The following is a 23,233-nucleotide window of genomic DNA, read 5'->3' on the forward strand; positions in this document are numbered from 1 at the left end:
ATAAAATAAGGCAGAGGGGCTAGGGATGAAGAGAACGTGCCTGTGTTACCTCTCAATTGCTGCCATGTAGAATTCCAGGGTTGCTAAATCTTTGGACTTTTCCAGAAAAATTACAAATCTGCATTTTACTACAAATTTTCAAATACAATTTTTTTTTAAATTTACAGCAATGTATGTTCCAAACCAAGCACATATGGGGGTCAAATCTGGTTGAAAACAGTCCATTTGTGACTTTTGGTTTCTTTGCTTTAATTAAGTAATTGCTTGAGCAATCATTAAATTGAATTCTAGGGAAGAATTTAAATCTGAATAAGCCACAACACTAAGATTAAAAATAACTTGGAGGCATAAGTCACCAAAGAGCATGAGTAAAACTTCGAAAGTCAGGCAGCCTCTCTAACCAGGCTCCAAAGCTGGGTCGAAAACTCAATTACCTGTCAACAAATCCATCTCCAGCAAAGCCTGGAACAAGCTGGGGTGTTTGTCTTTCAGCTCCTTCTCCCAGGCGAAGGCTCTGCACATGGTGGGTCTCCCGTACCTGCGCCTCAGGTCCAGGTAGGAGTTGTGGAGGTCACCTACACAGGAAGGGAAGCACAAAATGCCACAGCCCTTAGGAGGGGAAACATCTTGCTTCTCTAAAACCCTTCTTCATAAAAGGATCTGGAAATAGGAGGTCAGACTGATGTTGGTTTCGGTGCTTTAGGGATTTGAAATTGGCTATGATGACTTTGCCCTGAGGTCACGAACTCAGAGCCAAGACCAAGGGAAATGTGCCAGAGTTGCTGATGGCTGTTGAATAATTCTCCAGAATGAGCAGCTGGCCTCTGACTTGTCCCCAGGAGGCCCATATCTAGGACACGTTTTTGGCAGCATGAGTTGAGAAGCAAAGCACAAGGTCCTCCGGGGAGCAAGGCAGTAGAAGATGTTAGGAAATCTCCTTCATGCCACCATACAGATTGGGATGCAAGGCTTTCCAACTCGGGATAGCTCCTGATAGGACACCAGCAACCGAAATCAGTTCCTTTCCTTTTTGAGATATTACTATTCCTATATATCTCCCCCTCTTCTGACAACCTCATATTTTCTGGATGATTCAGCGGCAAAAGCAGCAGCTGGGGACCAGTACAGCCTATTCCTAAATTGAATTGCAGAAGTGCTGCCTTTCCACACCCACCTATCACCATCTCTAATCGCTACCTGGGATCATTTTACATGAACCCTATCAGACTGGGGCACGTTCAAGATCCATCCATCCCGCAAGGCTTGGCATGGGAAGTTCAGCCCTGGACATGGGGAGATGTGTGGGCAGCACTGAAATGCTCGACTTGTTTTGCCGATGGCAAATGCCCCACTGGAATTTCTCTTCCAGAAGGCACATATGTGACTACAGAACTTCAAACAAGTTCTACAGCAGAAAGAAATTTTTAAGTGCCACATCCAAGCTGGAACATTGGAAAGCAAGCCAGGACCAGGTATTATAACTGTTAAGCCCTCGTACAGATGAAGGGACATTCATGCAAATATGAGCAGGCATGAAAGCGTCTATTTGAAATTCATTTCTCCTGTTGACAATGACAGAGTCTTCCAGAATGAGTCATTTTCCAGGATTGAAAAAATAAAACCAACCCCCAAACAACAAAGTCATTGTTCAACATTTCTGAAAGCTAATATCCAGATATTAATGGTCCAAGACAAAAGTGCACTGATGGGGAAACATTTCTAATGATTAATTTATTTTCCAATTCATTTTTATTTTCTTAAGACTGGCTTGGCATCCTTCTGGATGGGAACAATGCAGCGAGAGGCCCCAAGCCCTCTCTTTCATTTATAGTCTTAAACTAAATTGCATATGGTTGAAGCAATGAGACCTGGTTTGGTTCTTCTTGGCTGTTGTCGGTCTTATTGGAATCCAGGTGAAATGCATCTATCTGTGGAGGACTCAAGGTCACACTCGCCCCCATTGCTATGTGAGCCAAGCCATATAGATGCTATTTAAGGCCAGGAAATAGAAGCACGGGGCTTTACATTACTCTGTTGAAGCGTAGTACTTACATGCTTCTTGTCTTTCAGCACTTGGCTGTACCATGGAGGCATACACAGACACTATTTCCTGAACCTCAGCACACCTTTCGTAATATAGCTTGATTTGCTCGGCAAGTTGCATCTCAAAGAGTGGATTAAAAATCTGCAAGAAGGCAAGAAAATCAAATAGACAATAATTGCCATCAAATGCCCATTGATATCTATCAGGATGTGTTTGATTAATGTCATCCCCCCATTAACATCATCAAATAGCTTGTCTGTCCACACATCATCCACTTTGGATTTGCAAAGGACGGGTAGCAGTGTATTTTGTCCACCTCAGCCCAATAAGTATTTGTTATACCTATTACTACATGAATTCACATTTTTTCCTTCTCCACTTTTCTTAGTTATAACCTTGCCTGGTGGTTCACTTTTCCCAGAACCAACCCACAGAGTCAAGGGAATGAGAAAATGTGCTTCTTTCAGATATCAGGTAGGGTTCCCTTGTCCTTACCAAGTCAGAGTGAAACAACTGTTTCCTGTGGGAAACTTCCACCCTCCCCTACCAGCCCATCTGGAGATGGCCTGGAGAGCTGGGCAATTCCATTCATGGGTGGGTTTTGGATTTCAGAGCCACTGTACAGTTGTAACAGCTCTGGATACAAAGCCCTCTGCAGTATGTACAACTTGCAGCCACCCACCCCCAGCGTGAGCCGAATGCCTGCGTTTCTCCAATGAGCAGCGAAGGGAAGCGAGATTTTTATTTGTTAGTCTTCTCCTCTCCCGATACTTTAAATAATAGCATATAAAAGAAGCTTTACCAAATAACTAAGATTCTCTCCTTCCATTAGCTTAATCACTGGATAGGCAACAGCCTGATAAAAATCTACTCTATAATTAAGTTAGTAGTTATTAAAACAGAGGGAGTAAATGGTTTCCATTTTATGAGTACTAAATGAACCAAATGTTAACAGAAATCTATTATCGCGTTGGCTGGGGAAGAGCCTTGATATTAATTATGTTTGATGACAGAGCCAGCAGTTTTTGTTTACACGGGGTTACATGCCCCTGAGCCGCACACCCACCGCCTATGCCTGCCCATAAACTTCTTGATCTTGTGGGCTCACCTGTTCAGGGTCCAGAGCATGGAGGCGAAAGTACTTCAGAGGTCCAAAAAACCCTTCAATACCAGCCACATACCTGCTCCCTCCAATAATGAAGTACCCAGCTGTGTCATTATAATGGAAATCCTCCCGGAAACTAGAGAACACAAAGGAGTAATAGAGTCTGAGCTTGAACCACACTTTTAAAAAGGAGACCCTTTTATTGACCCTCCTTGACTTACCCCAAATTTCTGCAAGACTTTCACTTTGGGTCTCACAGGTGAGACCTCTGTGGGGTCAGGCAGACTTTGGTTAGACTTTCAACTATGCTGTGTGACCTTGGGCCCGTTACTTAACCTCTCTGAAACTGAGGTCTCTGGTTTATAAGATGATAGTTCCTAAGGTATCTGAGTGTTGAGAGGATTAAATGCAACGTAAAGATGCAAAGCATGTAGCAGAGTGCCCAGCCCACAGCAAACACACAATGCATGATAGCCATGGCTATTGTTGAGAATCACTGGAATCACTTGGAATTGTTGGTCGTTGGAATTATTTGGAATTGATGGTCTTACTTGCAAATATTTTTTTCTAAAAGGAAAAAAAAAAATAATTGCTGAATGAAGAGAAGGTGGCCGGAGGGGAAAACTAAAAGCACAGATTATTAGATAAGGACTGAGGTAAATAATGAATTCAGAGAAGGGCGAGGCTGCAGTCAGTTCTAAGACAAGAGGGCAGCACAGGTGATGTCAGAAGTCCACATTATCCTAAAGACTTGAAGGATCAGGAAGGAAACAAAAAACACCATGAGTTGGCATGTATAAAATATACAGTTGTCCCTTGCAGCATTGTTTATATTTACCAAAGACTGGGTGTCAGCGAATGAGGACAGGCCCATTCATCCAATGGGCTTTGGATACAAATTTTTTGACTACCCAGCATAAAAATAGGATGATGGATTGTGTGTGCTGATCTGGAAAGATCTCCAAAATATATTGCTAAGTGAAAAAAGGAAAGTACAGAACAAAGAGTATAACTTTGATCTAGGAAAGGAGTGAATAGATTTTTTTTTTGTATTTGCATAAAGAAACTCAGAAAGTATACACAAGAAACTAATAAAGGGCGGGCCGCGGTGGCTCAGCGGGCAAGAGTGCTTGCCTGCCATGCCGGAGGACCCCGGTTCGATTCCCGGCCCCACCCCATGTAAAAAACAAACAAACAAACAAAATATAATAAAATAAGAAAATGTTTAAAGATGTTTCCCTTTCTTCCTCCCTTCCTTCCTTCTATCCTTCCTTCCTTCTCTGTCTTTCTAAAAAAAAAAAAAAAAAAAAAAAAAAAAGAAACTAATAAAAGTGTTTTATTCAGGGGTGAGAGGTTAGGGATGGGTGGATGGGGTCAAAACTAGAAGCAGGACATATCATGACATCGTCTTTTAATAGTTTTGATTTGTTTTAAATCATGTGCATGTATTACCTATTTGCAAATTTTTAAATTTTTCTTTTTCATTGATATATATCATATAGTCACATACCATGTAGTCATCCAAAGTGTACAATTAATGGTTTATAATTTCATTATATAACTGAGTAGTTATCATCACAACCAATTTTTTTCTTTTTTGGGGGGGTGCATGGTCCAGGAATCAAACTCAGGTCTCCCACATGGCAGGTGAGCATTCTACCACTGAACCACCCATGCACCCTTTTTTTCATTTTTATGAAAAATAACATATACACAAATAAGCGATAATATTCAAAGCACATCACTACAATTTGTTGTAGAGCAGACTTCAGAGTTTGATATGGGTTACAATTCCACAATTTTAGATTTTTACTTTTAGCTGCTCTGAGATACTGGAAACTGAAAGAAACACAATATAATGATTCGACACTCATACTCATTTGTTAAACTCTACCTTTTCTGTATAATTCCATGCACCTTTGATCTTTCTTCTACTCTTTAGGGGTATTTGGGCTATGCCCATTCTAACTTTTACAGTTAGAAAAGGTTGTAGATAGTATAGGATAGAGGGATGGAACTAGCTGATGTTCTGGAAAGGCTGGCCCCCCTGCATTTTAGGACTTATCTGGTCCAAGGACCCATGCAGAGGTTGTAGGTTTCTAGATTGCTACCCTAGTGCATGGAACCTTTGTAGAATCTTATATAACACGCTAGGTGCTCTTTAGGGTTGGCAGGAATGGTTTTGGTTAGGGTTTGGCAAGCTATGATAGGTAGCAATGTCTAACTGAAGCTTGTACAATTAAAATAGAAGTGGGTGATGTTTATTTGGTACAAAATTTATTTTTTGGCTAGTCCATTTCCTAATATAACTTATGTAGATAGCTTGGTTGAACACCATAAGTACATGGAACCTTGGGTAGGACATGAGATTTTGTTGGTTTGTCCAGAGCGATGCCCGATGAATCCCAGAGTGATTTGATCAGTGAGTGGGAAAGTATTTGCAAAGTCCCCCTTGGGGAATAGTGAGAATGGGGGAAAATTCAACCTCCCCAAGTTGAATTCTTGATATTCTCGCAAGCAGTGTGGACAAACAAAGCTATAGGCTGAGCCCCCAGTCTTGGGGTTTGTTCATATGAAACTTAACCCCACAAAGGTTAGGTCAAGCCTACTCAAAATTAGTCCTAAGAGGCACCCCCAAGAGAACCTGCTTTGTTGCTCAGATATGGCTTCTCTCTCCAGCCAACACAACAAACAAACTCACCACCCTCCCCCTGTCTACGTGGGACATGATTCCCAGGGGTGTGGACCTTCCTGGTAACGTGGGACAGAAATCCTAGAATGAGCTGAGATTCAGCATCAAGGGATTGAGAAAAACCCTAGAATGAGCTGAGACTCAGATCAAGGGATTGAGAAAACCTTCTCGACCAAAACGGGGAAGAGTGAAATGAGACAGTGTCAATGGCTGAGAGATTCCAAACAGAGTTGAGAGGTTATACTGGAGGTTATTCTTACGCATTAAGTAGATATCACCTCGTTAATCAAGATGTAATGGAGAGGCTGGAGGAAACTGCCTTAAAACGTAGAGCTGTGTTCCAGTAGCCATGTTTCTTGATGATGATTGTATAATGATACAGCTTTCACAATGTGCTGTTTGATTGTGAAAACCTTGTGTCTGATGCTCCTTTTATCTACCTTGTCAACAGACAAGTAGAACATATGGAATAACAAAAAATAAAAGGGGGAACAAATGTTAAAATAAATTTAGTTTGAAATGCTAGTGATCAAGGAAAGGGAGGGGTAAGGGGTATGGTATGTATAATTTTTTTCTCTGTTTTCTTTTTATTTCTTTTTCTGTTGTCTTTTTATTTATTTTTCTGAATTGATACAAATGTTCTAAGAAATGATCATGGTGATGAATATGCAACTATGTGAAGATATTGTGAATTACTGGTTATATATGTAGAACAGAATGATCATATGTTAAGAATATCTGTGCTTCTTTCTTGTCATATTTTTTTTTAATTTAAAAATTAATTTAAAAATTTTTTTAAAAATAGAAGTGGGTGGACAAGGTGAGATCAGAGCATATGTGAACGGCAAGGGTGAAGACAGGCATCATTTTAGAAGCCAGGCAAAGAGGAAAGAGCCAGGGCACAGAGAAGGCAGATGGGAGTGCAAGGAAGGAAAAAAATGCCAGGGAGCCGGCCAGGAGCCCAGTGAGCCGTGGGATTGATAGGAATAGGGCAAAGCAAGCAACCAGTTTGTTAGATCAGAGAAACCAGGCAACTGAGGGTCATTCCAGGAGAGGGGATGGGCTTTCTGTTAGCAGAGAATCTGGTTCCGCGCTGGAGAAGAAGCAAGAAGGGGTGAAGAAATGGGCCCTCGCTTCATTTCCTGATACTTTGCTTTTCAGTATCTCAGGTTTAGAAGAGTCAAGAGGAGAGGATGGCCTCTTCCTTTTTCTTTTTTCTTCAGGTGGGACCAAAAGTTACCATCTCTGAGATTTGTGCATTGAGTGTGTTTTTAAGACCTTCAAAAGACCTGAATACCCTTTTTGATGAATTATTCCAAAAACCCTCATAACCTGGCCCCTGGCACTCGGTGGGCACTGAGCAAAGCCTCTGCTTACCAGGTTACTTGATGGTCCCCGCTGCTATGCAAAATGGACTGGCTATGCTCTAACGTGTTAGATGCTTACAACTAGAGGCCACTCTCTGGAGCTTGAGTCTCTCCATTTAAAATAATAATTATTGTTCCTGCCTTATAGGGTTCTTGTGAGTATTAAATGAATGAATCTAGAAATAAAGCACTTAGAACAGTGGCTGGCACATCGTAGGTGCCATAACTGTTAGCTATGGTTAGTGTCACTCAGTGAGTTCCCCATTGGCCTTTTACTCCCATCTCTTGATTTGTATGCTTAGTAAGAGTAAGATGTGTTTGTTCCCAAATGTGTTATTGTTAAGCCAGTCATAGGGACATTGCAATTATATAATTTAATGAAGTGTTATGCAATCCAATAAATGATGAGTGGAGAAGAGTTCATTTTTTCTGTAATAACTAAATTGATGTGAAGAAAAAAAATTTTTTCAGTTAAAAATTTTTTAAAAGTAAGCCACTAGGTAGACTCAGCAAAGAAATAATTGTGGATGTAGGACAACTGAAAAGGGTAGAAAAACAGACTGAAGAAATCTAGATGAATTTTGGGTTCTGATTGTTTTCCAAGTGTCTTCGTTTTCCTCTTCATTTGGAAGAGACTGAAAGTGGGCACCATTTATGCAGGAAGATAACAGGGAATCCAAAGCAGCAGCTCCATATGCCCAGAAATGGCACTATTTCAAAAGACTGGCAAAGGAATGTACATTTACACATTTTTTTTAATTAAAATAAAATGTTCTAGGTAAGTATCTTTTTTAATGGATCCTTGCTTTAATCAAAATGTTCAACTCATCAATAATTTACTTGGTCCCTATAGTACTGGAATGTAATTTTTAAATTGTCATTAGTATCAACCAACTATCCAGATTGGTCTACATCTACACTTGGTCCCTCTACATTTTCTCCTCTAAAATTCAGAATAGCTGCACAAAAAGACCAGCTACAACAAAAAAATAGTAAAAAGGATGCAGAGAAGCAAGAAATTTCTTGTACTGTGCATTGTTTGATAGACATCAATTCTGTTGACATAAAAGCTGAGCTAATTTTTTCCAAAGCCCAAGCCAGTCCCTTTTGAATACCCCAGACATGCTGGGCAAACTATCTTTACTCTTATCTGGACATAGGAGAGTGCCATGGTTTATTACTGCAGAGCACCAGAAGCCCAAAAGAATCACCAACGTCGTTAAACAGGTCTCACTCAAGTCAGGAAATAGCTCCTGCTCAGGTCTCCTTGACAGCGAGACAAAGCCTCAAATCATCTGTCCTCCCCCAAGAAAAGATCCTCCTTGACCTGGTCTAAATTCTGGCTCCCTTACTATTTTCTATCAAGCCACTCTATTTGTTTCCTTCACAAACATTCACTACAATTTAATTTTACATTTATTTGTGAATTTATTGACTTAATCTCTCTCTCTACACTGGAATTTTTAGCTCCATGAAGGCAAAGGATGCATTCTTTTATCATTTTATTCCCAGAGTAGAGCACTGTGTATGATCCATGGTTAATGCTCAATAAATATGTTGGATGGCTAGATGGATGGATGGATGGACAGATAGATGGACTGATGGATGGATGAATGGATAGATGGATGGATAGATTAATTTAATATGATACAGGTCTGCAATTATCTGTCAATTCAGGTTAGCAACAGCCTTGCATCTGCTTGTAGCTCCCCACTCCTGAGCACTTAATTATTGATCTTCCTGCACCCCCTATGTGGGATTGCAGCTATCACTCTATTTACATTATATGAACAAATAAAAAGGGGGTTAATAGGCTTTCCTTGGATTACCAGTAAACTGGGAATAGTTGATATTCAGTTTACTGGTTTGTCCCACTCTGAAAGTGGAGCTCCTGGAAGGACAAAGATAAAAAATACTTAGTCACAGGACCCCCCCAGGGACATTGATCAATTGTTTCTGTTCTCCTACTGGGCATGGCATTAACTCTTTAGCTACTGACGGGGTAGTCCCTGGATTATGAAGGACAGTCTTGGGTCAGGGGACTGCCAGGCTTACCAGGTAAGGAATCCTTTCAATGCTTTTAACTGGGATGTCAAACAGGTATATACATGATCCCTAGAATCTTATATATCATACAGATCCTACCTTCATTTAAAATTTAGATACTTCATTCCTCACGGATTTTTTTGGCATTACTTCTGATTTTTAACAATATTGTATTTAAACTATTCATCATGATTACTGAAGTTTTTTGGCACTGCCTTAGCTTTTGTACCCAAGGTGATGTGTTTCACTCGCCTCACTCCAATTCCAGCCCTGGATCATACCCTGATTCCTCCTTCTCTGTCTATGGTTCACTAGTGTCCACCTCTAGATTTCTGAGAATTAAGAGGAAAAGGAGAGCTTAAATAGAAGATGGAAAGGGGTGAATGAGATTCAACTAGTTGCCAAAAATGTCCTGGGATATGGTAAGAACGTTTGTGTTTGTATGTACTTATGTTTCATAAAGAAAAAAATAATAATAATAATAATAATAAATTTTTTTTAAAAATTTTTTTAAATAATTAAATGTCCTGGGGTTGAGGGAGGGGAGTGGAGAAAAAAGAGGAAGCTGCTATTTTAGAGTTCATGCCTTGAAATATAAACCCTTCATTTCTGGGGCCTACTTCATACAACATGGTGCTAGGAGCTGTACACCATTCATTTCTCCATATAGACCTCTCAGGCTTTTCCTATTCTCAAACTCTTCCGAGAAGATTCCACAGCCACCTGTTAGATAATAAAACTCCTATCTGTCGATTTCTCTCTGCCTGATCTACACCCAACACAGCGCACTTTAAAAGTTTTGCTTTGTTTCCAGGCCTCAGTCTTTATGCTTCAATATAGTTATCAAGTCATCCTTTGACTTTCTCCTTGGAGGCTAAATAATGTCACTTTTTTTGCCTTCCTACATAGCTCTAATCCTTTAATCCAGCCATGAAAATAAGAAATGGTCTATGTGCCCAGAGCCCAAAAGGAAACTGTTTGATTTAAATGTAAACTGGAAGCAGAGGCTGGGGGGGGATGTCACGTATATGTCCCTCTATTACTGTGCCTTCCATTCACCTTCGTTTTCCTTTCCTTTATAATCGCTGTTAAAAGGAACTGGCATTGTATGGGATTCCAAGTGGCTCGAACTTGTTTAGGGGACACTTAGTGCAGTGACATGGCTAAAGACCAGAGGAAATGAATGCCCAGTCCTGGTACATTTTTTTTTAATTATACATACAAGGGCAGTGATTTTTGTTTCTGTTCTTTAAACTTATTCAGTTATGTACATGTTATCTAGCTATGATGAGGTATCCTGAACTCCTATAGAGGCTAGACCCATGGTTCTGAACCTATAAAACCCCTTATTACATATATGTGGATATAGAAGCAAATTGTAAAATTATGAAATACCAGACAACGGGAACAATTCTCAGTTTCTGTACCTCTCGTGAGGAATGGTTAGAGAAAGATGAAAAGTTACACCAATATCAATAGCTGCATACATTTCAAATTTAGATTATAAACATAAATATCAAGACTGTCTGCTTTTATGTTTTACACTGGGCCAAAGTTACCAAACATTCTCAACGAACAACATTAATCCTTTGATTTAATTTCCAGAATCCTTCATAGGAGATCATTTTCAAAGAAATGAATTATAAAGTGCCGTGAAAGGGAAGAAATTACAATGAGGTTGGGAGAGAGAACTAGTGTCTCCTGATTAGAAAAAAAAAGTGGGGGTGGGGATGGGAGAGTTCATGGATGGTTAAAAAAAAAAAAGAACAAAGACTAGCTCAGGGCTGAGCATAGCCCATGCTTGAAAAGTTGAATAAGGAAGTGTGAAAATAACATTAGGCTTGAGAGCTGATGAGGGTTAAGGGTCTCCTTAACCCTCATCCTGCAAAATTTTGAATTAAAAAAAAAAAATCACACTTACCTAAAGGTCTGATTATGGTAGCTTTTCAGATCATATCCAATGCTGGTAGTAACTACAATCTATGTTGGGAGAGATATATAAGGATCAATTATGCCTCCACACCCCACATCATAAATACAGTCCTTGGTATAATTACTCATAAAATGTGCTGGATAGTCTTTTGCCTGATCAGACTCTGCAAAATAAAATTAACAGTTTACTAGCCCTATGGATATTTTAAGACTTAAGAAATTAAGCTTCCTTAAATGACTCAATATGTAAAAATTAGCTAGAATGTGGTTTTCTTCGATGGGTTTTGGAAACTTCCAAATGCCAAGCCAAAATTTCACTTGCCACGCTTGTGTTTGTTGCACAGAAAGACAGTAAAATGTGTAAGGTATTACAAGGAATTTTCAAATTTTTACTCTAATTCCATGAAAGCCTTAGGGAGAAGGATAAGATTGGCGTTGCATGTTTTTCCACATTGATGCTTCCCAAGCCTGAGAATTGTCACTCTCATTCAGATGGTGACAACATTTTTGTCACGAACACTGTTAGCTGTCTCACGTGCATTCTTCTCATTTCTTGGACTGTAATATAAGCCCCTGGAGTAAGAGGCCTCTTTTATTCCCCAGAGCTATCAAAGAGCATGCACTCGGGAAACATTTGCTGGCCTGACTAGATTCTCAAAGATGTGATGATACCACCATGTCTATGAAAGACAAACTAACCCATTAAAACCAACCCACGTCAGCCACATGGCATGTTGGTTCAGTGAAAAGAATGACTCAAGCCAGTTGTCTCACTAAACCAGCCACTTAATTTAACCCACTTGTCCATTGAGTCAAAGCAGTGAAGCTGGCAGTTCCACAACAGACTTGGACTCACACGGAACAGAACTGAGTATTGTTTCTGGAACTGCGTATATTAGAAAGACCAGCCAGGACAGAAAGAAAGAAGATTATCTGAGTGGACTTTTTTTTTTTTAATGTTTTTTATTGTGAAATATAACACATATACAAAAAAGCAATAAAATTCGAAGTATGCTTTAACAAGTAATTATAGAACAGATTTCAGAGTTTGGTATGGGTTATAGTTCCACAATTTTAGGATTTTCCTTCTAGCTGCTCCAGGACACTGAAGACTAAAAGAAATATCAATATAATGATTCAGCAGTCATACACATTTGTTAAACCCTCTCTTCTCTGTTTTAGCTTCTCCTTCTCCTTTGAACCTTCTCCCAATCTTTAGGGGTATTTAGGTTATACCTGTTCTAACTTTTTCATGTTGGAAAGGGGTATCAACAATATAGGATAGGGAGATGGAACAAGCTGATGTCCTTGGAGAAGCTGGCACCTCTGGGTCTCAGGACTTACCTGGCCTAAGAATTGGGAAGACTTTAAATGAACAAGAGCTACTAAAAAAAAATAAGTCTTAAAAAAAAAGTCTACTTCTTATTTATCCAAAATTGTATTTTATCTGAAAAGGTTTACCCCCAAAATAACAATTCTACTTCCTTCTTTCCATCCTCCCTACTTCTGCTTTCCTACTTTATTTACCCCACCAGGTACTCAGCTTTAACATCAATCTCTTTAATTAAAGACAATTTTGATTGTGCTCTTCTTCCACTCAAAAAATCTTCCCTGATTTCCCACTCCATCACTATCGCCCTGCAATTTGAAGCCCAAACTCCCCAGTATTCAAGATTCCTCACATTCTCTCTTCTATTAATTTTCTACAGTCTGCAAATTTCTACTCTGGTCAAACTGGTTTGTCTGCTAACCCCCTTGGATGTGCTGGAATGTCCTCTCCCCTGTCCATCTAAATTCTGCCCATCCATAGGAACCTCTCCTAGGGAACCTCCCCTGAACATCCTCGTATAAAGGGCTGCCTCCCTTCTGCAGATCAATATGAATCATTTGGCAATTACGCTTGCCTTATGACATCCCTTCACCTGCTTAATGCTATTTCCATAAATAATCCATAAACTCCTTAAGTACAGTGCCTTGCATACAGCATGGGAAAAATAAGATCAGTGAATTTGCGCTAATGATTTGATGCATGTCAAAGTGACAGAAAGCACGGAGCTGACTTCCCTGAGGAGAAAACAGCCCCCATCCTGCAAATGCCATCCCACTCCTCATACAGATGGAAGGCTAAAACATGGACATGGAAACAAACACAAAAGATCCCAGCTAACATTCTCCAGATGCCTCTCAGGAAGGCAATAAGGACTGACCTGATTTTCTTTCTCTTCCAAAAAAAGAAATGTGATAAACCAAAACATCAAGGGAAGACTGGGCATCATCTAATAACACAGGACAAATAAAACATCTCTTCCTGTTTGGTACAGGAAAATCGCAAATCAGTAAGAAAAGCTGGTGAGAAAATGAAGTAACCAAGAAAACGCAGTCCAAACTGGCATTAGGTATATCAAGAAATGAAATTTTCTTCAATTATAACAACAGATTTGCCAGAATCCACAAAGTCTATGTCATGAGAGTTTGAAATTATTACGTACAGTGATTTACGGCGTGAAGTCAATAAAGACCCTCCATCCCATCAGAATTTTCATGAATTATCATGTTTGGTGATTATTGTTTGTCTCTTTAATGCCAAGCACAAGCAGTTGTTTCAACTGCCAAAAGCAGTTAAGCCATTTCTTGGTTCAACTAACCAATAAATCCCCTTTAAAAAAAAAAGTTGCAGATCTGATAACACTCTATAAATATGGCTAACATTATTTCTACAAAGCCTATCTTCCTAGAGAAAAAAGACTGAGTCGCTCATAGCTGACTATGTTATTTCCTCACGCACGATATAGTTGAAAGATGCACTTTAAAAGTTAATTAAACGGGATGGGATCCTTATGACCTAAATTTCTATAAGATTTGCTTGATCTACAAAGTGTACATAAAGAGTATCATTTACCACAAATTTAGTTTTGCAGAGTTTGTTGCTCCCTGACTTTAGAACAATGTTAAGTGAAAACCTTAAGTGAAAATGCTGAAAAGACAATTAATGATGGAGTGGGAATACAGATACCTGGCCTCCATTAAAAGATATATCCAGTCGAAACCACTCCTTCAATGGTATGATGAATTTAGTTTTCACAGCAAGGTCTTCTCCTTTGACAAGATGCATTTGAATATGCAAGTGGCCTAAAAGGAAAAGGAAAGCTCATAAAAATGACAGAAAAACACTTACGAGTAGATGAAGTGGCTAAATCTTTTCAACAATTATTCTGAAAAGCTACAAGACTAAATCACGTTCCCCCTCCTTTTGAAGGAAAACAAAAAACTGTGAACGCAATCTTTTTTCCAAAAGATATTTGTTTTAAGTTTCCAGGAAAAAAAAAAGTTTAATTTGAAGCCCACACTTGCAAGTCATCAGTCTCATTGAACGGTTGCATTGGAAAATGTCTTCATTATTCTAGAGAGACAGATCTGCCGATAAAGCATTTAAAAAAATCACAATATTATTTGGTTTTGTTTTAATTAGAGAAGTTGTGGGCTTACGGAACAATCATGAATAAAATACAAGACGCAAGATGGTTTTAAAGGTTCTATTTTATACTTACCCTCTTTAGTAAGAAATATAGAAGGTGTGCCATACATCTCTTTAGTATCAAGGAAGTACAGAATCCCACAGAGATTGGCCTTGCAATAATGGAGTAAATAAAGCCACAATGAAAGAGTAAACCTAGAAGAGTGTGGGGGTAAAAAAATTCTGCTGATTAACATTATCTGAGAGCAGGTAGTTATAGTAAACAACAACCAAGCAAACCGCTTTCTTTCTGATGAAGGGATGGATTTGCCTTAGTGTTCATCAAGAGAGATCAGCTTGCAAAGCTTGATTTTTGAGACAAAGGAGATAGTTATAATAACCGCAACAGACAAGAGTCAAGCACCATTGTATAAAACTAGCAGACATTCTATCTAGCACCAGAAACCCTGCTTCTGGGCTTCTTCGAGAATCTCACATGCTCGTCATTTGAATTCTTGATTAAGGTTTCTAAAGTCAGATGTAGAACAAAATCTGGGTTTTAATAAGAGGTGATTTGATAAGAAGCTATTCAAATTGCAAAAACTAAAAGAAAAAACATAATTAGGGTTTTTTTGAGCAATTTTATTTTTTTCAAAGATAAAAGCCCTAAGGTAGAAAAATGTGATAAACTACAAAATGGCACCATTTTATGATAATCAGAACACAAATATATTATTTTAATGCATATATTAGGTTTTCGGTATCACATTTCCAGCTGACCAGTATGGAACAAATGACATTTTTACTCCATTCCTGAACTAGGTCTCTTTTAGCTGAAAATAAAAATATTTTAAGTTTGTGATTTGCAGAGTGAGAATAAAATGACAGTTGCCCACTTTACTGGGACATGTGACCCATCATGTGATTATTCAATCATTCCACAAACATTTGCTGAATACCTACTGAGTGCCATGCATTGCGCTAAGGACAGGCAGCTCAAAGATGAGAAGCTGGGAGTAGCAATATTTTGTACATTAAGCATGAATCAGTGGCTCAGTGGTAGAATGCTCACCTGCCATGCAGGAGACCCAAATTTGATTCCTGGCATACATTCGCCTCCCACCCCCCCAAAAAAAGCATGAATCAAGATCAAAATAAATGCATCAAGTTCTATTCACCCTGGTTACCACTTCACAGTGTGGGTTAAAGTGACAGTGGTCCAAGGTTCTTTGGGGATACATCCAAACAAATCGTTTAGACTATTCTGGGCTTTATAATCTAGCCTCCAAATCAGTAGTAAGATATGCAAACAGATGGTGCCACACAGCTCCCTCCTGACCCCCCAGCTGAGCAAGCTCATGAAGATAAGTTATTACAAGGAAGCTTAGCAAGAACAGACGTGCTGTAAAATGACTCAAGATCTTTCTACAGCCAGCAACATGGGAAGAATTAAATCACTCTGCTAAATCCATCCAGTCTGAGGTGAACCAGGCACCACTGTCAGCACCTTCAATTCAGTGGAAGGAAAAAAAATAGATGGGTTTTGCCAAGATCAATGGAGAAGATCAAAAGCTGTGTGAGACTTCAGGCAGCTCATCCAATCTTGCAAGACAGAAAAGGCAAAGTAAAGGGTGCGAGGTTGGCTTTGACTGGCAGGACCTGAAACCTTACAAAGTCTCTCGCCTCAACATCTTGCTGGTCTACTCAGGACCTACACACAAAGTCTATGGCCAACTGGTGACTGCTAAATTCAGGAGCAACCAAAGAAAACTTTGAGACTTCCAGGCTCACAAATTCTAAGCTGGGTCAACGTCAATATTTTCCCAAAGTATATTACAAAGGTGTGTCCCCCTAAAGGCTTTCACTGGTCTGGGTCTAGTCCTTGGATAAAAAAAAAAAGCTCCCCCAGCCAGCCCCCATCTTCCACCTATCCTTACACTGGGTAGTCCATCCTTTGGCGTCGGGTGGCCTCCAGCTCTCTGTTGTGGAACCTCGAGAACCTCTTCACGATGCCAGTGTTTTCCCCACTGGAGGCGTACGGAAAGTCCAGGAGGGGGACCACATCTGCAAACAGCAAATGGCTGCTTTCAATTATCGCCAGAAAAGCAGTACTTCCAAAAGCACATTCTTCCTAGAAACCTCTGCCCAGCTCCAACCAGACAGCTGAATGAAATAGTCTAAAAATATTAGCCAACGTTTATTGAACACTTAATATGGGCCAGGCACCATGTTTAGCACTTGGCAGGGATAGCACAATCAGTTTTCATAACATCCCTATAAAGAAGAATGTATGTTTTCTCACGCTCTACAGATGAAAAACTTGAGGCTTAGATAAGGTAAAATGACTTGCCTAAGTTCACAGAACTAGTAATTTGTAGAGTTAGTTTTCAGGTTTCGAAACCAGGATTCTATGTGCGCAACCATTTTGCATACTGCACCCATAACGCTAAAGAAAACACTTTGAGTTTGTCTAACAATAACAGTTAACACATAGTACTCACAATGGACCAGGCACTGCTGTAAAGATTTTGTATATACAAATTCACTTAATCGATTGCCTCCATTCTACAAATGAGGAAATAGAGGCACAGTTGCCAAAATAATAACCCCAAATTAATAACATTTAGTATAAGCCAGGTAGTATGGTAAACACATTTCAAGGATTATCTCATTTAATTTCACAACAACCTATAAAATAGATTCTACTATTTTCCCATTTAACGGATGAAAAAAGAACTTGAGAGAGTGTTAAACTATAAGAGATGGAGATGTGATTCAAACTCAGTTTGGTTTCAGAACCCATGCTCTTAAAACCACAGCATTTCTTTTCTTCCATTCAGATTCACCTATATGATAAACACATTACCCTACACAAAAATTCCTTATCATACCCCTTAAAACTGGGGAGGCTTCCACCTTTTTTTCTGCAGAGTAGGAGAATTATTTTCTGTCTATGATAAAGTCTTAAAGGGAGAAATGACTTATTTCATCAATATTTAATGTCTAGTGCTTTAAACAAGGCTAAATATGAGTTTAAAAAAAAAGAACTCACTTAACTCAACCTAGAAATAAAGATCACTTTTCTTTTTCTTAAAATACTCCTTGGTTTAAACGTCTGTGATGAAAGGGTGGAAACGGTCTATCTTTCAAGGCTTCTTAGAGAGGGAAGAGTTGACTTCTGTGCAAGTCACCAAATGTCAATATAAGCACAAATTATGGAAGCCTCAGCCTTGGAGGTTAGACATTCTCGCTCTAGCTCCCCAATAAAAAAAAATGGGGAAAAATGTAGATTTGTGGACATTGACTGGGGAAAAAATGTTTTGATATGGAGAGAAGACCCACTGAATCTCCACAAGAGGAATCAATCAATTCTGAGCAGTTTTCAGAATCTCAGCCTCCATGTATATATTTAATAGGAGTAAATAAAGCAATTTTTCCCCAGTCAGTGTCCACAAATCTACGTGTTTCATTACAGATAGAGATGCATTTGGAAACCCAAAAGAATGGAATTGTGGATTTCAATGGAAACACTTTAAACCCTTCTTTTTCTCTGCAATTTTGAGTTCAATTTGGGCAGACTAGCTATCAGTTATGGATGTAGGCATGAGGCGGTTAGAAACAATGTGTTTGGAATCTGGAAGAAAATTACAAGAAGCTGATATTGGCTCAACCTTGGTGGGTCTTCCACTGTGTTGAGTAGAGCATGCAAGACCAGATGGCTACCTTGGACCCCTATGAATCCTTCTGTTAGTGATTGCTTCTAGCTAGTGTGTAGTAAAACATTTATCAAAATGAACAGGATTTGATTCTGCTCAATCTGATTTAAAGAAAAAGGAGGTTTCCAAATTAAAAGGAGTTAAAAATGAATGTTGATGAGCCTCTCCCAAATCCAAGATCAAAGTGAAGTGGGTTGAATAGAAGTTGCAGCAAAAGAATGTGAAGGGAAAGCCTAAGACCCAAAGAGCTAAAGTAAGTTTACAAAAACACAAACTTTATGTCTTCAGCAAAACCAAAGTAATGGTAGTTTTCTTATAAAAATCTACAACTTCAATAGTTCTGTAATTTGGAGTTCTTTCATAGTTTTCCCATATATTGTCTTCCCACTACAACCAGAAGTAATTTACAAGAATGAAATTTTGGAGCTGAAAAGGACTTTAGAATTCATCTGGCTCAGGACAACATATAGGTTTTTTTTTCTAGTAACAAGTTTGATAAACTCATTGGTGCTGCTTGGAGTACTATGGTTGATTAGTCATGTCTGCCACAGGTAATAGAATGAGGTCCCTTGGAGTGCTGTGATTGATTACTCATGTCTGCCACAGGTAGCAGAATGGGGAGTAACAGTACCTGTGGTCTCTGCCATTAGTGGATTTATGAGTAGCAAAACTTGGAGTGAAAGAGGTTAAGTGGTTTGCCTGATTTCCTCTAGAATATAAATTCCATGAGGATGGGGACTTTACTTCATTCACTATTCTATCCACAGAGCTTAGAACAGCACCTAACACACAAAAGGGGCTCCATACATTTTTGTTAAGTGACTGAATAAATGAATACAGCTATAGGCAAGTCAGGATCTGAATCTGTCTCCCTTTCTCCCCATACTTTCCACAATTCCATATGGTGTCCTCACGCTACCTAGGCCACACGATAGTCTCTCTTTTCTCAGATCCTTCCCCTAAACTCATTTCTTTGACTTAACTTCAATGACAAAGTCAGGTAGGAAAAAGGCATTACTAAGACACAAACAGAAAATGCAAGGAAAACAGTTTCTCCTGTTTGGAATCTACCACCCTGGCCATCTTGTTTGTTTTAATTCCTCAAATTTTTGAACAGGAAGAGGCATTAGATATTAACTAGACATTTCAGACATGAGAAAAATGAGGTACTGATCCACTAATGGTTGTGCAACTAATAAGAAAGAGTCTCAGCTGTGAATCCATCCCATGGCTTCCTACTGCAAACCAATGGGCTTTCTATGAAACCACACCGCATCTCATACATCCATCCAAAGGGAAGTATGCCTGATATTCATAACCACTCATAGCCTCTCTGGGCAGCTGGACTGGTTGTTAAAACGCTGACATATTTCCATTCTGGTTAACTGATCACTGATAACCAATGCTTCCGTTAACCCTCCAAGGCTTCACCACTCACCCTGGCCCATTCTTCAGGGTAGAGGCTGGCTCAGCAGGGACCTCCAGCCCTCATCTGTTTCAGCCCCGGTGAGCAGCTGGTGTGCCTTACTGCTTGTTAAGTATTGTGAGCATCACCCCTGATGGGGGGAACCACGTAGCTCATTCTGTGGTTCAGCCGAGTTTTCAGAAACCCAACACAGATGCCTTGTCCTGGGGCAGGTTCCATTTTCATGGAACCAAGCCCTCTCTATTCAGGATATGTTTCAAACATGCCACAATGATACAGCCAGGCCACATGGGGAGAAACTGGGGATAATCTTGACACAAGGAAAGTCTGTAACTAAAAGCCTGAGGGAACCTGGGGTGCGGAGGGCAGAACAAGCTAAGAATTTTCGACTTTGAGAAGTAAAACTAGAGAGTGGGTAATGCAGTCAAGCTCCCCAAACCCAGGACTTTAAAAAGGCAGTGACAAACAGATGTTTAATTTTTTTTTTAAAGCTAAAGCCAGAGAACATAAAACTTCATTTGCCATCAAATTAAGGTGAAAACTTTACCTAAGGAAATCTGTAGAATAATCAATACTGGGAGTATTAAAGACAAAATAAATTCCACTCCCAACAATTTACCTTCCAAACATCCTTCTATGCGCACAAAGACAGAGATGTTCAGTGAAGCCTTCTTGTCTGGAGAAAAAGACTGGAAATGACCTGTATGGCCATCAGCAAAGGGCAGGTTAAATAAATTTATGGCCCGGCAAGCAACGGAATGGTAAGCAGCTGGTGAAAAGAATGAAGTTGCACGATATGTACTGATACAGAAAAATCTTTACTGTATTGTTAATGGGGACAGAGTTGAGTTTATAGTATCCTCCCATCTGTGTATAAGAGAGAAGGTTATCTGTTTAATGCTTATATACCCACAGAGCATTTCTAGAAGGAGACACCAGAAGCTGTTGTTACTGAGGTTGCCCCTGGGAAAGGGCTAGAGGACCAGGGTGAGAGGGAAGTTAGTCATCCCCATAAATCCTTTTACACTACTCACATTTTCAAACAGATACATGGAAGACTTTTTCGGTTAGAAAAGAAGAGAACAAAATCCCCAAGCATTTCCAGTGCAGGAAGGGAGAAGGAACTGGCTGCATCCCGAGGTCTCCATGCCCTGGCTTCCGTGACTGTGCAATGCAGCTGATCCACCTCAAAGAGGCAAAGTCCAGTGGATGAGGAAAACAGGATGATTCACATGGGTAAAGATTCCACTTAAAGAAACTATTCCTTCTAATTTAGAATCTGGGCTAGGACTGTATTAGCATATTTCAGAGAGGCGGCATAGCAGAGTCAAAAGAATCAGAAGGTTTGGACTCCAGTGAACCAAGCTCCCCAAGCCCAGGTGTCCCCCTAAGTAAAAAGGGGATGAGAAAAATACTCGTTCCCAAGGGACCATTGTAAGGACTGAATGAGACAATGTGCATGGAAAAAGTGTTTTGAAAATTGGAAAGGGCAATGCAAATGATAGGCGTTTGTTAGTGCTGTTACTGAAAAATTCAGACTGCCACGATTCACTGGGGGGATAAAAGGAACTAAGTCTGTTTTTATTTTAGAAATAAAATCCTTTCTAAAGTTAAGAATCTTTCTTAATTCTAAAAGAATTATGTCCATTTTCTTTTAGAAAGAAAGAAAACTCTCATAACTACAAAAAGTATAGCCATAGTTTGTCATTGATTGAAGAGCCCAGCCACATAAACTGATCTTTTCACAAAAACAGGTAAATCCTGGCTCCAGCACTTGACTTAACCTTCAAACATTTTGTTGTAATGGAATTTTGTTATAAGGAATCACACTTCCAAGCCACTGGATCTGAAGATGGGAATGAAGCATTAATGAAAGGAAAAAAGCCTGGAAGAGAAGGAGACTGCCACGTTCCCCCAGAGTTTCTGATCAGAGATCAGAGAAACATTCACATAGCCAGACGCTGGGGCAGAATTTTATGAACCTTCAAAGTATGGCCCTAACCTGCCCTTCCAGTCTTATATCCTTAATTGCTCATCTCATGCCTGCAATTCTGCTGTAAGCAGATAGAGGACATGCATGCTTCTCCATGCTTCCACCCTGAGCAGCCACTGGCAATCACTCCACTGTTCCTCAAGAAGCACAGACTCAGCCTCAGAAGGCTTCTCAACACCTTGCTCCGTCAACCAGAGCTGGCACACAAAATGAAACCTGGTGCCATCCTGACACACCTGGGCATGTGAGCTCGTTACCGTATCCCTATCGGGCTGCATTTTCTCCCACCCTCATTTGCCATGGCTCCTGCTTTCTCTTCTGCCTGGCCACCGTTCCCTCTACTCCTTTTCTGACTGTGAAAATTCTACTCATCCTTAATGTCTCTGTTCAAATGTCACCTTCTGTGTCAAGAAATCTAGTAAAGTGCCTAACACATTGAGATTGCTCAAAAACTTTTTTCAGTGATTTACAATAAATAAACAGGTATTTGACACTGTACAGCAGTATAGCCTAACGGTTAAGTGAGGGGGTCTAGAAACCAAACCACCTGGGTTCATATCCCAGCTCCATCACTAGTAGCTGTGTGACCATGGACAAGTTACTCTGCCTCTCTGTGGCAGTTTCCTCCTCTATAAATATGGCAATGGAGTACAGGCGGGATTAAATTAAATACTCGCATAAAGCACATAGCACAGTGCCTGGGATATATGAGTGCTCAGTAGGAAGTGGCCACTACATTTTGTAGCAATGTTTACCCCTCCCATAACCCCCTTAAATAAAAGGACCATGTCACCAGTAATTGGTACATCAAACAATCATTGCTTAAATGAACATGATACACATTACAGGGAAGCTACCCACAGAGGTTCTGGGAAGCCAGAGGGTTGATCTCAAGCCAGAGTGTTGAGAGTTCGCTTCTGATTGTTAGGGAGAGAGAGAGGGGAGAGGTAAAAACTTGAGTTGGCTATTGAACTAGGTACCGTTTGTCAGGAAGACATGGAAGATGGGAGGCAGGAGATGGGGGGGAGGGGCAAGAAGGGGAGGGCAGGGATGGCAGCTATTACAGGTAAAAAGACCTACTTTAGCAAAAGGCATTGAGATGGGGGAATCACAGGCTCAGACTACAAAGGCAAAAGTGAGCTTGTGCGTGGTTGTAAAAGAGAATCAATCAGTCACTGACAGAAACTGCAGCCTGAATGGCACGGCCAGAAAGTGACCCATCTGGGAACCTGTGGGAGTGCGCAGAGGACAGCCGAAGGGCCCTAGGGAGGGCACTCAGCACCCCCCTAACCTAACCATCCCCACCCTCCCTAATGCATCGTGAAGGGTATCAGGATGTAGTCACACTGGGATCTTCACATACAAGCATAAGGTAGAAAGCTGTCCTCCCTCTTGCTCTGAGAATTCATTCATTCGACAGGCACTGGGCACCTAGGACAAAACAGGGAACAAAACAAA

General features: G+C 40.0%; 1 protein-coding gene across 1 annotated transcript in view; it reads right to left on the bottom strand.

Annotated features, from left to right (window-relative positions):
* SEL1L3 (SEL1L family member 3) overlaps positions 1 to 23,233 on the bottom strand; it is a 149,683-nt gene that overhangs the window by 108,637 nt on the left and 17,813 nt on the right. Inside the window, exons 3-9 of the mRNA XM_077136536.1 lie at positions 16,578 to 16,704; positions 14,735 to 14,856; positions 14,200 to 14,315; positions 11,176 to 11,234; positions 3,153 to 3,285; positions 2,053 to 2,185; positions 435 to 575 (exon numbers count right to left, since the gene is read on the bottom strand). Coding sequence (XP_076992651.1) covers positions 435 to 575; positions 2,053 to 2,185; positions 3,153 to 3,285; positions 11,176 to 11,234; positions 14,200 to 14,315; positions 14,735 to 14,856; positions 16,578 to 16,704 — 831 coding nt within the window. The remainder of the gene's footprint in view (positions 1 to 434; positions 576 to 2,052; positions 2,186 to 3,152; positions 3,286 to 11,175; positions 11,235 to 14,199; positions 14,316 to 14,734; positions 14,857 to 16,577; positions 16,705 to 23,233) is intronic.

This window comes from Tamandua tetradactyla, chromosome 19, assembly GCF_023851605.1.
Source record: "Tamandua tetradactyla isolate mTamTet1 chromosome 19, mTamTet1.pri, whole genome shotgun sequence".
Lineage (NCBI taxonomy): Eukaryota > Metazoa > Chordata > Mammalia > Pilosa > Myrmecophagidae > Tamandua > Tamandua tetradactyla.